Genomic DNA, 15015 nt, shown 5'->3' on the forward strand with positions numbered 1-15015 from the left:
CGTCAACGCCGTAATTTCAATGAGTCAATTTTTGACCTAAAATGCAGCTTTTTTACTCAAAAAATGACTCATCGAAATTACCGCGTAAACGAGTTGAAATTTCGGCCAAGGGGGGTTTTTCAGGACAGGGAATGTAATTCCGGTGACGAAGCTGCCTTCTACTCGAAAAATGCATTTTTTAAGTTCAATAATAAAGTCAAGAAAACCATTAAATTTTGCACTTTTAATGACGTTTTCTCACAGATTCGGGGTCGGATCGCAAAACAAACGTCATTTTTGGATTCAGCGTGCTCACATTAGTCAGAAAATTGTCATTAAAAATTCAGAATTTGACAACTTTTTTTCAAGTCATTTTTTATGTCAAAAAAGGCCGTTTCTGAGAGAATGGAGCGCTCTGGTGAAAATCTGACGCCGGAAATGAATTCGCCGTCTCAAAAAACCTCCCAAACCAGAATTTCAGCTCGATTTGTGCCAAAAAGTTTTTTGTCCATAAAAATGCATGTACTTTTTTGAAAATTTCCAGTGAACTTCATCTCGATTGTCGAAAATATCGATATGTATTAGAATAACGTTGCATTTTGTGGTCAAATTGATGCTGGAAATGGTTTTCTCATGTCCAAAAACCGTACCTGCAACCTAATGGCTCAAGAAAAAGTGGCCAAATTTTTCTATAATAGCCATCGAACCAGAAATCAATAAAAAATGTGCCAATAAGGTTATTGAGATTGTGGAGGAATTCGCAATTAAAAAATCAAAAAGAAAGCCCTTCTAATGTTACTTAGATAACTATACATATGTACCTACCCATGCATTTTGATTAATGTTTCTTAGATATCTATTTCATATTTGTATACTTCAGGAGACAAGGACTGCTAACTTTCTGTCAAATTGATGATGTGATGAGTAGATGCATTAGATGCAATTATTCAGTAGTACCTTACCCCGAATTCTGACTTCACCCGGGTTTTTTTGTTCATTTCTACAAATAAATATGACGTTTTGAAACGTGTGAAAGTATGTCTATTTTAAAATTTTATAGGTGGTCCATATTAGGCGTCCAAAATTTCGAACTATCATTTGGACACTCGTCACTCAACAATTAAAAAAAAAACATACTTAAAGTTGACCTTCACCCCTGAAGTTTTGTATAGTGTTAGTGGAAGGATTTTAAGCCTTTGTGGAGGTTTCTAGCCCCTATAGTTTTCAAGTGGCAATCCTCCAAAAAAAAGTAGTCCATATTTGGTGTCTCTACCCTTATCTGTGAAAATATAGGGGGGAAATATGTATTTCTTCAGTTATTTACGACATGAGCGACAAATTTTCAGATGCAAAAACCTAAATAACTAGAAAAAAAGTTTACATAACAAATAGCCTACCTATACGCATTTTGACATTCAAAATACGCGAAAATATGCAACATCAATTTAGATGTCCCAATATTTCATTTTTCTAAAACTTTGAATTTTTTTTTTCACAATGCGTACCTTAATACATACGAGCAAGTACCCCGTACCCAGACCTAAAGAAATTGCAGAGGCAACTCGAGCTGCAAAATGATATCAACTTTGATTACGTTGAATGTGAATTTCCAAGAACTGCAGAAAGTCTTGGACACTTACACAACACATTTTACCATTGATGAACAGTTCCCGGAATTTTTTGCGCAATAAATCGTAGGTATTACAAGCTATGAAATACATAGATACCTACTTACCCATATTTCTTTTTTATCAATGTCTTTTAAATTGTATACTTATTACCATATTATTTCAAATTTCACAAAAAATTTCACAATGTATGTAAAATAACATGACATATGAGTTGACGCAAATTCAAATGACAGCCCAAATAATCTATATAAGAAGGTTTATAAAGAAACACAAGTTCATTAAAAGGCAACGTTTTTTGCTATAGGTACGTATTTAATTGTTTTCGCGTATTTAAAGTACCTACTTACCTAATTAATTAAAGGGTCTACAGAAAGAATCAGGTGAGTCTACATATTTTATTCAGTTCGAAGTTAATTAGTTTTTAACGATCCAAACTGTCCAAACTCGTTGTAAGGTATTTCGAGATGAAGTATTTTTAGTAATGGACATCGGAGTGGTTCGTAAAAAAAAAAAAAAAAAAATGTTGGAGGATTTCTACATTTTTTTACTCCAAAACGTTGGTACACAATCCGGGTTTCAATAAAAGCGGAGCAGTTTTTTGAAAAAAAAAACTACGTATTTGAGATTCTGCATCAGTCTAGATCATTGCCATCAGAACTTATTTAGTACTTGAAATTTAGAAGTATGAAAACAATTTTTGAATTTTTTCACCTTTCCAAGTAGCTTTCATGGCTTATACATGCAGATTGCAGAAATTATGCGACTTAACAGGTATCCCAAACTAGTGTAAAATAGCCTAAAAAAGTGAAAAAGTGTCAAAAACAGTTTTCTTATTTCTAAGTGGACATAATGATCATCAAATTTTTTTTTCTGATTTTCAATGTATTTGAAACCTCGGGAGATAAGTGTTTACTAGTTGAATACCCAAATCTCTCCCACAGTCTTTTGAGGCTCCTCTACAACTTTTTTTCGAATCCTCTTTTAAGTTTCCAAAAAAAAAAGAGTCGAAGCCGATCTATACCCTAGTGACGAGGTTGGTATTGAAATGTAGTATGCAGTGGCGTAGCCAGGATTTTCTCAACGCAAGGGGGCAAAACCAGATTTTTAGGCATGAAAAATCGAAATGAGGGGTGATATTCTGGAAACCTATCTTGATGTGTGGTGATTTCATGAAAATAAAGGCAAAATTACTGGTCGAGCGTTGCGAGAGCGAAAATTTTTAGAAAAAATAGGTCCGAACGACAAAAAAACGTACATTTTTGCATGTTTTCTTTCAAATTTTCGCTCGCAAGGGGGGGCATGCCCCCTTCGCTTCCTTCCCTTGGCCTCGTCACTGGTAGTACATATGTTTATACTTCCAAAAACAGTTCTTGAGACGAGTTCGCGCTTAAAGCAAAAATTTGAAATTAGGTACCTACTACGTACATACTCTCAAGGTGGAGGTAGAGGACAGAGTGAGTTACAACTCTATTCTAAATAATGTAACTTGTGTGTACTGTACTTATATGTGCTTTTTGTTTTGTTTCTTTTTTTACAATATTATCAACGTAGAATGGTAAGAGACAACTCCATCGTTCGGGTGATAACGTTAGCCTGCGCACTGTTAATTTTTTTCAACAACTTGAATTGCGTGAGAGCGCAAACGGAATACGATCATTGTGACGAGAATAAATGCAAAGTCCTGTGTGATCAACAGTCATCATCATTTAATCGTATCACCCCGCGCGGGGGTATCGTGACCATTTCAAAATTACGTAATCCTGCGGGTAATCGTGCGCCATTGCTCCTTATCTTGCGCGCTTCTCACGCATTCAGCAAAGCTGCAGCCAGTCGCTTTGCGAATAGAGTCAGTCCATCGGGCCAATGCCAGATGTCTACTCATATTGCGATGCAAACAGATTCTGCCAATGTAACAGAGGAAAGAATCACCTGAATCTGAAGTATCAGAACGACTAACGTATAGGTAAATAAGTCACCAAAACTAGGAAGTTTAATTAAGCATTTATTGTGCTATCATTACCTAGAATTAAATGCATTATATAATTTAAGGTTATTCGCTGATTCCTGATTCATACATAATTACATATGTACTTATTACTTGCCTAATTGACTACGATATAATTAAATAGCACTTTGAAAATTATAGAATAATTCCTAATTTGTAGGTAGGCTAAGCATCTATTTTTCTTGCTCTTCAGCATAATATCACTCATGCTCGAAAAAGGCAGTAAGATGCTTAATTTTCAAAGTAAAAAACTTTGTATTATGAGAATCAATCACGCATAGGTACGGTAAATGAAGAAAAAATGACTGCAAAAGTGAGAACAGAACAGAACAAAACGAAACAGAAGCAAATTAACGTGAACAAAACCAGAACAGAATTCTACGAAGTTTTTTGTCCACGAACTGCAGAACAGAACAAAACAAAACAATCGTTTCGTTCACCAAACCATGTTCTGGGGGGAGAGGAATAAGTACTCGAAGGGGAGAGGGAGGATGTTCTGGACAAAAAATTCAAACTCGATTTTTGACTCCCAGTAATGTGGAAAAAATTGTTCAAATGCGGTAAACGATTCCTTTGGGTGACACATACGTCATAAGTATATTTTTTGCAAATTTTTAAATACAAAACTGGTGGAGTAATAATTCAACTTTGAAAATTTTCACGTTTTTGTCCAGAACATAACTTTGGGTGCCATGTTCCGGACAGCATACAAATTGAACCTAAAATCAACGATGTGGCATTCTAATCAAAGGAAAAACGATTGAAATTTATTAAAAAACAGTTTACGCGTTTATTCAGAACATTTAGGGCATTTTACAACCTCTTGGTCATTTTTTGAAAATCCGAGGCGAACATCGTGCAAAAAATGACACATTTCGAAAAAAGACGCATACCTATCCACGCAAAACTAAGCTTTCTTTCTTTCTACGCCAGTTTTCGGATATTTCATGCATTTCTTCAGTTTCTGAGACAATGTAGGTACCTATTTCATACATGTAATATAAGCAAAGTGTCCAGAACATCATAACCCCTCATTTTGGAATCAATCGGAAATAGGTATTACGAGTTGTAAGCGTCCTAGGATGAATATCACCAATTCACGTTATCAAGTAAGGTTCACTAGGTACTTTCATAATTACCTGCAGTTTGTTCTCTGGCCGTTTTTATTTTTCAAAAATTCAAAACTAAGTATAGTTGTCTTCAAAAAAATCACGCTCATTTTAGAAAAAGTCAAATATTTTTGTGATGAGAACTACCACCGGAATGTTTGTCTGTGCAAACGAATGTAGTATCACAATGCTACGAACTTTTGGGGGGAAAAATTTTTTCAGGCACAGTCAAAGTGGTCAAACTAGATTTTGTCCAGAACATCCTCCTTCTCCCCTACCCCTTTGGATTTTTTTGATTTTCTAAAGAGTCATTTTCGACTAATTCAAGCAAGCCGAGTCCGAATCTGGTGTCCATTTTGGTCGAGAGACGTTGCTTCAGTGAGAAATTACGACTATTTCCTCGAATACGAGTCCGATCGCAAAACAAATGTAATTTTTGGTTTCAGCGTGCTCACATTAGTCAGAAAATGACGTTAAAATTTTCAAAATTTTACAACTTTTTTTTGAGTCATTTTTGATATGAAAAAAGAGCGTTTCCGAGAGAATGGAGAGCTCTGATGAAAATCTGACACCGGAAATGAATTCGCCGTTCCAAAAAACCCCCCGAACCAGCTTTTCAGCTCGATTGGCGACAACAAGTTTTTTTCCCAAAAAAATGTATGAACGTACCTACCCCTTTGGATTTTTTGGATATTCTCGATTTTCAAAAAAATCGAGTGAAGGGTCGTTTTCGACTAATTCGAGCACGCCGAGTACGAATCTGATGTCCATTTTGGTCGAGGGACGCTGCATCAGTGAGAAATCGCGACTATTTCGCCGAATATGGGTCTGATCGCGAAACAAATGTCATTTTTGGATTCAGCGTGCTCAAATTAGTCAGAAAACGACATTAAAATTGCAAAATTTGACAAATTTTTTTCAAGTCATTTTTGATTTGAAAAAAGGGCGTTTCCGAGAGAATGGAGAGCTCTGATGAAAATCTGACGCCGGGAATGAATTCGCCGTCCCAATAAACCTCAATAGCCCAATTTTCAGCTCGATTGGCGACAAAAAGTTTTTTTTCCAAAAACATGTATGAACATACCCCTTTGGATTTTTTGGATTTTCTTGATTTTCAAAAAAATCGAGTGAAGGGACGTTTTCGACTAATTCGAGGTCGCCGAGTACGAATCTAGTGTCCATTTGTGTCATGCGCCTTTTCTTCAGTGTGAAATCACGACTATTTCACCGAATACGAGTCCGATTGCAAAACAATCGTCGTTTTCGGATTCAGCGTGCTCGCAAATTAGTCAGAAAACGTCATTGAAGATGCAAAATTTGACAACTTTTTTTCCAGCTCATTTTGAGTCCAAAAAATGGAAAATTTTCAATAGAAGGAAGCGTCGTGGCGACAATCTGACACCGGAAATGAATTCGCCGTTCCAAAAACCCCCATGGCCCAATTTTCAGCTCGTTCGGCGACAAAAAGTTTTTTTGCCCAAAAAAATGTATGAACCACTTTGCAGTTTTTGGATTTTTTTGATTTTCAAAAAAATCGAGTAAGGGGTCGTTTTCGACTAATTCGAGGTCGCCGAATCCAAATCTGGTGTCCATTTTTGTCGTAGGGCGCTGCTTCAGTAAGAAATTGCGACTATTTCGCTGAATACGAGTCCGATCGCAAAACAGACGTCATTTTTGGATTCAGTGTACTCGAATTTGACAGAAAACGTCATTAAAAATGCAAAATTGTATGGTATTTTTGCCTTTTTTTTAATTCAAAAAAGTGTCATTTTCGAGTAGAAGGCGGCTTCGTCGTTGCAATTGGATACCGGAAATGAATTTCTCGACCCAAAAAAAACCACTGGGTAGCGCTTTGGCAGATACACGCTTCTAACAGCTAGAGTAGTTTTTCTGACTTCCCCTGATGCACCTTACGTTTTTTTGTTCATTTCTACAAATAAATATGACGTTTTGAAACGTGTGAAAGTATGTCTGTTTTAAAATTTTATAGGTGGTCCATATTAGGAGTCCAAAATTTCGAACTGTCATTTGGACACTCGTCACTCAACAATAAAAAAAACATACTTAAAGTTGACCTTCACCCCTGAAGTTTTGTACAGTGTTAGTGGAAGGATGGGACTTCATTTTAAGCCTTTGTGGAGGTTTCTAGCCCCTATAATTTTCAAGTGGCAATCCTCCAAAAAAAAAGTGGTCCATATTTGGTGCCTCTACCCTTATCTGTGAAAATATAGGCGGGAAATATGCATGTCTTCAGTTATATACGACATCGAGTGACAAATTTCAAGTGCAAAAAACTAAATAACTAGAAAAAAAGTTTACATAACAAATAGCCTACCTATACGCATTTTGACATTCAAAATACGCGAAAATATGCAACATCAATTTAGATGTCCCTGAAATTATTTCAAAAAATGATTTCATTTTTCTAAAACTTTGAATTTTTTTTTCACAATGCATATCTACCTTAATACATACGAGCAGGTACCACGTACCCAGACCTAAAGAAATTGCGCAACTCGAGCTGCAAAATAATATCAACTTTGATTACGTTGAATGTGAATTTCCAAGAACTACACAAAGTTTTGAACACTGACACAACACATTTTACCATTGATGAACAGTTCCCGCAATTTCTTGCGCAATAAATCGTAGGTATTACAAGCTATGAAATACATGTACTCGTACCTACTTACCCATATTTCTTTTTTATCAATGTCTTTTAAATTGTCCTACTTATTACCATATTATTTCAAATTTCCCCAAAAAAAATGTCACAATGTATGTAAAATAACATGACATATGAGTTGACGCAAATTCAAATGGCTGCTCATAAAAAGTATATAAGAAGGTTTATAAAGAAACACAAGTTCATTAAAAGGCAACGTTTTTTGCTATAGGTACGTATTTAATTGTTTTCGCGTATTTAAAGTACCTAATTAATCAAAGGGTCTACAGAAAGAATCAGGTGAGTCTACATATTTTATTCAGCTCGAAGTGAATTAGTTTTTAACGATCCAAACTGTCCAAACTCGTTGTAAGGTATTTCAAGATGAAGTATATTTTTTAGTAATGGACATAGGAGTGGTTCGTAAAAAAAAAAAAAAAGATGTTGGAGGATTTCTACATACATTTTCTTACTCCAGAACTTTGGTACATAAACTGGTTTTGAATAAAAGCGGTGCAGTTTCTTAAAAAAAGAACTACATATTTGAGATTCTGCATCAGTCTAGGTCATTGCCATCAGAACCCAAAATCATTTCAAAGATTTTATTGAGTACTTGAAATTTGGAAGTATGAAAACAATTTTTGAATTTTTTCACCTTTTCAAGTAGGTTTCATGGCTTAAGTATACTACATGTAGAAATTATGCGACTTTACACGTATTCCAAACTAGCCTAAAAAAGTGAAAAGGTGTCAAAAACAATTTTCTTATTTCTAAGTGGACATAATGATCATCAAATTTTTTTTCTGATTTTCAATGTAAATTTTAAAATTTGAAACCTCGCCTCGGGAGATAAGTGTTGACAAGTTGAAGACCCAAATCTCTCCCACAGAAAAAGAGTCGAAGCCGATCTACCCTAGTGGCCAGGTTGGTATTGAAATGTAGTAGGTATGTCTTATACTTCCAAAATCAGTTCTTGAGACGAGTGCGCTTAAAGCAAAAATTTGAAATTAGGTACTACAACTACATACTCTCAAGGTGGAGGTAGAGGACAGAGCGAGTTACAACTCTATTCTAAATAATTTAACTTGTGTGTACCTACTGTACTTATATATGTGCTTTTTGTTTTGTTTCTTTTTTTACAATATTACCTATCAATGTAGAATGGTAAGAGACAAATACATCGTTTGGGTAATAACGTCAGCCTGCGCACTGTTATTTTTTTTCAACAACTTGAATTGCGTGAGAGCTTATAAAATGGTATACCATCAATGTGACTATACGAAATGCAATAACCTATGTTATCAACAGTACCCAAATGAACTACATTTAGAGCCAAGTGTATTCGGAGAATGCGATGCTGATAACTTCTGCCAATGTATCAGAATTTATGATGGGAACCGAGTATACCTAAATAGTAACAACTAACGTACGTATAGGTAAATAAGTCACCAAAACTAGGAAGTTTAATTAAGAATTTATTGTGCTATGCTATCACTACCTAGAATTAAATGCATTATATAATTTAAGGTTATTCGCTGATTCCTGATTCATACATACATACAACATATGTACTTATTACTTGCCTAATTGACTACGATATAATTAAAGAGCACTTTGAAAATTATAGAATTCCTAATTTGTAGGTAAACATCTATTTTTCTTGCTCTTCAGCATAATATAACTCATGCTCGAAAAAGGCAATAAAATGCTTAATTTTCAAAGTAAAAAACGTTGTATTATGAGAATCAATCACGTACCTATAGGTACGGTAAATGAAGAAAAAATGACTGCAAAAGTGAGAACAGAACAGAACAGAACGAAACAGAAGCAAATTAACGTGAACAAAACCAGAACAGAATTCTACGAAGTTTTTTGTACACGAACTGCAGAACAGAACAAAACAAAACAATCGTTTCGTTCACCAAACCATGTTCTGGGGAGAGAGGAATGAGTACCTACTCGAAGGTATTTTTTGGATTTTTTTGATTTTCAAAAAAATCGAGTAAAGGGTCGTTTTCGACTAATTCGAGCAAGCCGAGCCCGAATCTGGTGACCATTTTTGTCGAGAGACTCTGCTTCGCTGAGATATTGCAACTATTTCGCCGAATACGAGTCCGATCGTAAAACAAACGTCATTTTTGGATTCAGCGTGGTCAAATTAGTCAAAAAACGTCATTAAAGATGCAAAATTTGACAACTTTTTTCCAGCTCATTTTGAGTCCAAAAAATGGCAAATTTTCAATAGAAGGAAGCGTCGTGGCGACAATCTGACACCGCAAATGAATTCGCTGTTCCAAAAAAAAAAACCATAGCCCAATTTTCAGCTCGATTGGGAACAAAAAATTTTTTTCCAAAAAATGTATGAACTAAACCCTTTGCGTTTTTTGGTTTTTTTTTGATTTTCAAAAAAATCTAGTAAAGGGACGTTTTCGACTAATTTGAGCAAGCCGAGACAGAATCCGATGTCCATTTTTGTCAAGGGACGCTGCTTCAGTGAGAAATTGCGAATATTCCGACGAATGCGAGTCTGATTGCAAAACAAAACGTCATTTTTGGAATCAGCATGCTCAAATTAGTCAGAAAACGACATTAAAATTGCAAAAGTTGACAACTTTTTTTCAAGTCATTTTTCATTTAAAAAAAAGGCGTTTCCGAGAGAAGGGGGAGCTCTGGTGAAAATCTGACACCAGCAATGAATTCGCCGTCCCAAAAAACCCCCTCAACCCGATTTTCAACTCGATTGGCGTCAAAAAGTTTTTTTTCCAAAAAAAATGTATGAACATACCCCTTTGGATTTTTTCGATTTTTTCGATTTTCAAAAAAGGCGAGTAAAGGGTCGTTTTCGACTAATTCGAGCAAGCCCAGTCTGAATCTGGTATCCATTTTAGTCGTAGGCGTTTTCTTTAGCGAGAAATTGCGAATATTTCGCCGAATACGAGTCCGATCGGAAAACCAACTTCATTTTTGGAATCAGCGTGCCTAAATTAGTCAGAAAATGACATTAAAATTGCAAAATTCGACAACTTTTTTTCAAGTCAATTTTGATGACAAAAAGAGACATTTTTGAGAGAATGGAAGGCTCTGGTGAAAATCTGACATCGGAAATGAATTCGCCGTCCCAAAAAACCCCCCGAGCCAGATTTTCAGCTCGATTGGCGACAAAAAGTTTTTTTTCCCAAAAAAATGTATGAACGTACCCCATTGGATTTTTTCGATTTTCAAAAAAGTCGAGTAAAGAGTCGTTTTCGACTGATTCGAGCAAGCCGAGTCCGAATCTGGTGTCCATTTTTGTCGTAAACGTTTCTTTCAGCGAGAAATTGCAAATATTTCGCCGAATACGAGTCCGATCGCAAAAAAAAAATGTCATTTTTGGATTCAGCGTGCTCAAACTAGTCAGAAAACGTCATTAAAAATGCAAAATTTGACAACTTTTTTCAAGTCATTTTTGATTTTGGAGCGCTCTGGTGAAAATCTGACGCCGGCAATGAATTCACCGTCCCAAAAAACCCCCTAAACCCGATTTTGAACTCGATTTGCGAGAAAAAGTTTTTTTTTCAAAAAAAGGTAGGTATAAATATTTGCATTTTTTGGATTTTTTTTTGATTTTCAAAAAAATCGAGTAAAGGGTCGTTTTCGAATAATTTGAGCAAGCCGAGTACGAATCTGGTGTCCATTTTCGTCGAGAGATGCTGCTTCGGTAAGATATTGCGACTATTTCGCTGAATACGAGTCCGATCGCAAAACAGACGTCATTTTTGGATTCAGCGTACTCGAGTTAGTCAGAAAACGTCATTAAAATTGCAAAATTTTATCGTTTTTCTGACTATTTTTTATATTCAAAAAAGTGTCATTTTTGAGTAGAAGGCAGCTTCGTCGGTGCAATGGGACACCAGAAATAAATTTCTCGACTCAAAAAGCCCCCCTAGCCAATGATTTAGCTCGTCAACACCGTAATTTCGATGGGTCAATTTTTGACCTAAAATGCAGCTTTTTTACTCAAAAAATGACTCATCGAAATTACGGCGTAAACGAGTTGAAATTTCGGCCAAGGAGGTTTTTTGGGACAGGGAATGCAATTGCGGTGTCCAATTTCGGCGATGAAGCCGCTTTCTATTCGAAAAATGCACTTTTTCAATTTCATCAATAAAGTCAAGAAATCCATCAAATTTTGCACTTTTAATGACGTACTAACGTCATTTCTGGACTCAGCGTGCTCCTTGAATACTATAGATAGCGCTGCTACCACGTTTTTTAAATTAAACCTGATGTTTTTGCATTAATTAAGCCTGATTACAGTGTATGAGGGGTCGATTATTACTAATTAAACATTCCCGATTACAAATATGTTCTCCATTTCACTGCATACTGCATTAACAACTTCTAAAGTCCAACTTTTCATTTTTTTTTCAATAAAAAGTTTCATTTTCTGAATAGCATTCAACTTCTCCGAAAAATCAATGAATTGAACCACGCTTCTTGACAAATTAAATATTTATTGTATCCAGTCGTAAAACAATTCCTTACATTCTGACAAGCTAAGAGGTACAATGGGAATTAATTCATAAAATACTGAGAGGTCATTACATTTTGGTATGCGCGATAAGTACATTTTCTGTGTTCCGTGCCTATAAAGTACATACAAATATTCTCTAATAGGTAAATAAGTACATATTTTCTGTTCTTTTCATTAAACATTTTAAGAAGGTGAGGAGCAGTCACCCTTTCAATATTCAAATTAAATTATATTTTCTAAATTTCTGATTCGACACTATAAGTTTTCGTAACAAAATATGTTTTTCATTCGTATAACAATGCACTTTTTAGCGTTCTTATATATTATTAAAAGGAAAAAAATCACTTGGAATGTATAATTAAGGAACAAAATAGAAATAATCAGTTCACAACTGTTATAATGATTTCACTCATTAAAAAATAATACTGAATTAATTTTCAATAAACACTTTCGCGTTGTAGCTCACACATAGAATACGATGACAAATGAGTCGGAATGTTTACCAAAATGCGATAGAAAAATTAAATTTTTCGTATTTTCGTATAATTATTTAAACTTGACAAATATATAAAATATCGATTAAAAAATTGTTTAGAAGTATTGAACACCATTTACTTTTTTCAACTATTTTTTCTTCTTCGAATGATTTCGTCGCGGAAATAATACATTTATACCAATTACTTACGCGAATTTTTCACAAATTAATGCCTATCGTATAAAAGTAAGTACCTAGTAATTTTTCAACAAAAAAAAAAATCATTAAAAATTGCACGTTTTGCAAATACGTTATTTAAATTACCTAATCGAGCAAATAAACAAAATCTAAAACAATTTCAATTTGATAACAAAAAAAATAAATAAATAAATAGGTATATTAAAAGTTAGAAAAAAATTAATTAATATATTGCACTTTAAAATTCAATAATGGTATCTCAATTAATAGCGCTGCTGAAATTCATGATGCCAACGATTAAAATCTATATGAAAAACGACGATTGTTCCGGTCGCTAAACCAGCCAATAAAAACCTACGAACAAAAAAAAAATGGAAAAAAAATGAGCAATTATACTATGATACGTTGACTGGGAAATTGTACGTAAGATGGTGATTCGAGGACTTACTTTTGATCATGAGATAAAGCTAAAGAACGAACACTGCTATCACAACACGGGTAAGCATAGAGCAATGCTAAATTGAAAGTCCTCCAAACTTCGACTATACCTTTATCGCCACCAGTCATTAAATATTCGCCGTCTCGACTCAACAGCATACACTGCGCAAATCAGAGTAAACATTTCGAATAAGTAATCAAATTTTCGTATAAAATGGATTACAAGAGCTGAAAAATGACGTTACTAACTTGTAGATTATCGGCGTGAGAAGTATCGCATAATAATTTTCCGTTGATGGTGAACGCAGCCACGTTTCCTTTCTCATAATTGACCACAATTACACCTTCTCTAGACATCACAGTACATTCGGGCCCGTTGAAGCCAACCGGAGGATCGAGCGAACGCAGAAGATCGCCGAACGTGGTATGAACCAAAACAGGACCTTCCTGCGATCCCGACACCACCAAACCCAGTTCAGCCGATATGACAACCGTGGTTACTGGTTGCTCGTGGCCTGTAAGCGTAGCCCGTGGCGTTGGAGAGTCTCCGTCTCCGATGATGGTCTGAGATCTGGCGTTCCAGTGCCACAGCAGAACCGTACAGTCGGCCGATCCGCTCGCTATGTAACAGTCTGACGTGATATTACACTCGGAACGCGAAAGGCAGGTTACTACACCGTAATGGCCGAATATTATTTGAACTATTTTCGCTGTAAAAGTAATACGAAATATTTTCAATTATCTAATTTCAAAATACAGCACTCATCTCGGAGAATACCTAACTAAGTAGCGAAGAATTGCACTCACCACTTTCGGTGGAAAAAACACGAAAACTGTTATCCCAAAAACCGCAAGCTATCAAAAATCGACTATCTACTGTAGTTACAAAACAGTTCCATCTTATCTTCATTTTTTGGCTGAAATTATCACCGAGATGACGTTTCATGACGTTATTGTTATTTCCGCTCGTTTGACCTGCAGAATAAGACCAAATGGAATGAAATTACACGCAAATGTACAAAAAATATACCTTGTTCGTGAATTAATCGCATTCATCTACTTACAAAGCAACGGATCCATGGTCAGAGGTAAATTAGGATTGTTATTTTGAGCAGTTTCCGCATAACTCGGAGATTGTATAGCAACTGTCGCATGAAATTCAGACAGAAAAAAAATTACAATTAGAAAACCAAAATAACTACAAGAAGACATCACTGAGGCATGTTATGGTTTTTAATTTACCGGTATAATTAGAATTCCATCTATTAACCGCGAACTGTTGATTGGCTGTTACGGTTACAACGGACGGCATAGGTAACTGCGAATATGTATTGGCAGAAATATGGCAAATTGGTGAATTTGACGGAAACTTAATGGACATACAAACATCATCTGGCACACTGGTAAACATCATTGGACTCTGTTCGTGGCAAAAGAAAAAAAAATTGAATAAAATATTGGCTTTTTAAAATTTTGGGTGACATTTTAAGGTGTCTAGAAACTGGACAACGTGCAAAAGTAAGACAAAAGCGGAACCTTTCTATACGAAATTTATCCAAATCATATTTTGGAGAAGACAAGACGCTCATTTTATTCAAAACAAAATTTACTCAAGTTGAAATTCAACATTTTTCTAAACTTATTCAAAATAAAGAAAAAAAAAATCGAAATTCTGAAAAACGTCAAGAACATATTGGAATGAAAATTTTTATAAAGTTGAGAAAAAACCAGTAGGTTTTAAAGCACAGCATTATTCGAATGTTTCGAATGAGTAGATCAATTAAACGTTTAAATTTTCAAAGAGGATTCGAAAAATTAAAAAACAAAAATAGATGGAGAATTTTAACGTTTGAATGAAAAGAACAGGTTTTACAACAATTTTTGCAAGTCAATAAAAGCAAAAAAATTTGGCAAATTTTTTTAAAAAAAAATATGTATGTATTTTAATTTTAACAAAAACACAATTTTTTGCCATTTTGACAAAAAAAAATTGAAATTTCTC

At 35.0% G+C, this 15015-nt stretch overlaps 1 protein-coding gene and 2 long non-coding RNA genes across 14 annotated transcripts in view; 2 read left to right on the plus strand and 1 right to left on the minus strand.

Moving 5' to 3' along the window:
• The first annotated feature begins 1751 nt into the window (after nucleotides 1-1751).
• Nucleotides 1752-3716, plus strand: LOC135834648 (uncharacterized). The gene is made up of 2 exons (XR_010556733.1): nucleotides 1752-1990; nucleotides 3162-3716. It is a non-coding gene; the product is annotated as an uncharacterized LOC135834648 (long non-coding RNA).
• Nucleotides 3717-7446: 3730 nt separating this feature from the next.
• LOC135838098 (uncharacterized) lies at nucleotides 7447-9036 on the plus strand. The gene is made up of 2 exons (XR_010557316.1): nucleotides 7447-7689; nucleotides 8550-9036. It is a non-coding gene; the product is annotated as an uncharacterized LOC135838098 (long non-coding RNA).
• Nucleotides 9037-11862: 2826 nt separating this feature from the next.
• rg (rugose) overlaps nucleotides 11863-15015 on the minus strand; it is a 179152-nt gene continuing 175999 nt past the window's right edge. For all 12 annotated transcript variants that reach the window (XM_065353646.1, XM_065353652.1, XM_065353655.1 and 9 more), the window contains 6 exons: nucleotides 14256-14433; nucleotides 14078-14158; nucleotides 13821-13988; nucleotides 13263-13723; nucleotides 13024-13175; nucleotides 11863-12929 (listed from right to left, as the gene is read on the minus strand). In XM_065353646.1, the coding sequence (XP_065209718.1) occupies nucleotides 12839-12929; nucleotides 13024-13175; nucleotides 13263-13723; nucleotides 13821-13988; nucleotides 14078-14158; nucleotides 14256-14433 (1131 nt within the window). In that variant the 3' untranslated portion in view covers nucleotides 11863-12838. The remainder of the gene's footprint in view (nucleotides 12930-13023; nucleotides 13176-13262; nucleotides 13724-13820; nucleotides 13989-14077; nucleotides 14159-14255; nucleotides 14434-15015) is intronic.

This window comes from Planococcus citri, chromosome 2 (assembly GCF_950023065.1).
Source record: "Planococcus citri chromosome 2, ihPlaCitr1.1, whole genome shotgun sequence".
Classification (NCBI taxonomy): Eukaryota; Metazoa; Arthropoda; class Insecta; order Hemiptera; family Pseudococcidae; genus Planococcus; species Planococcus citri.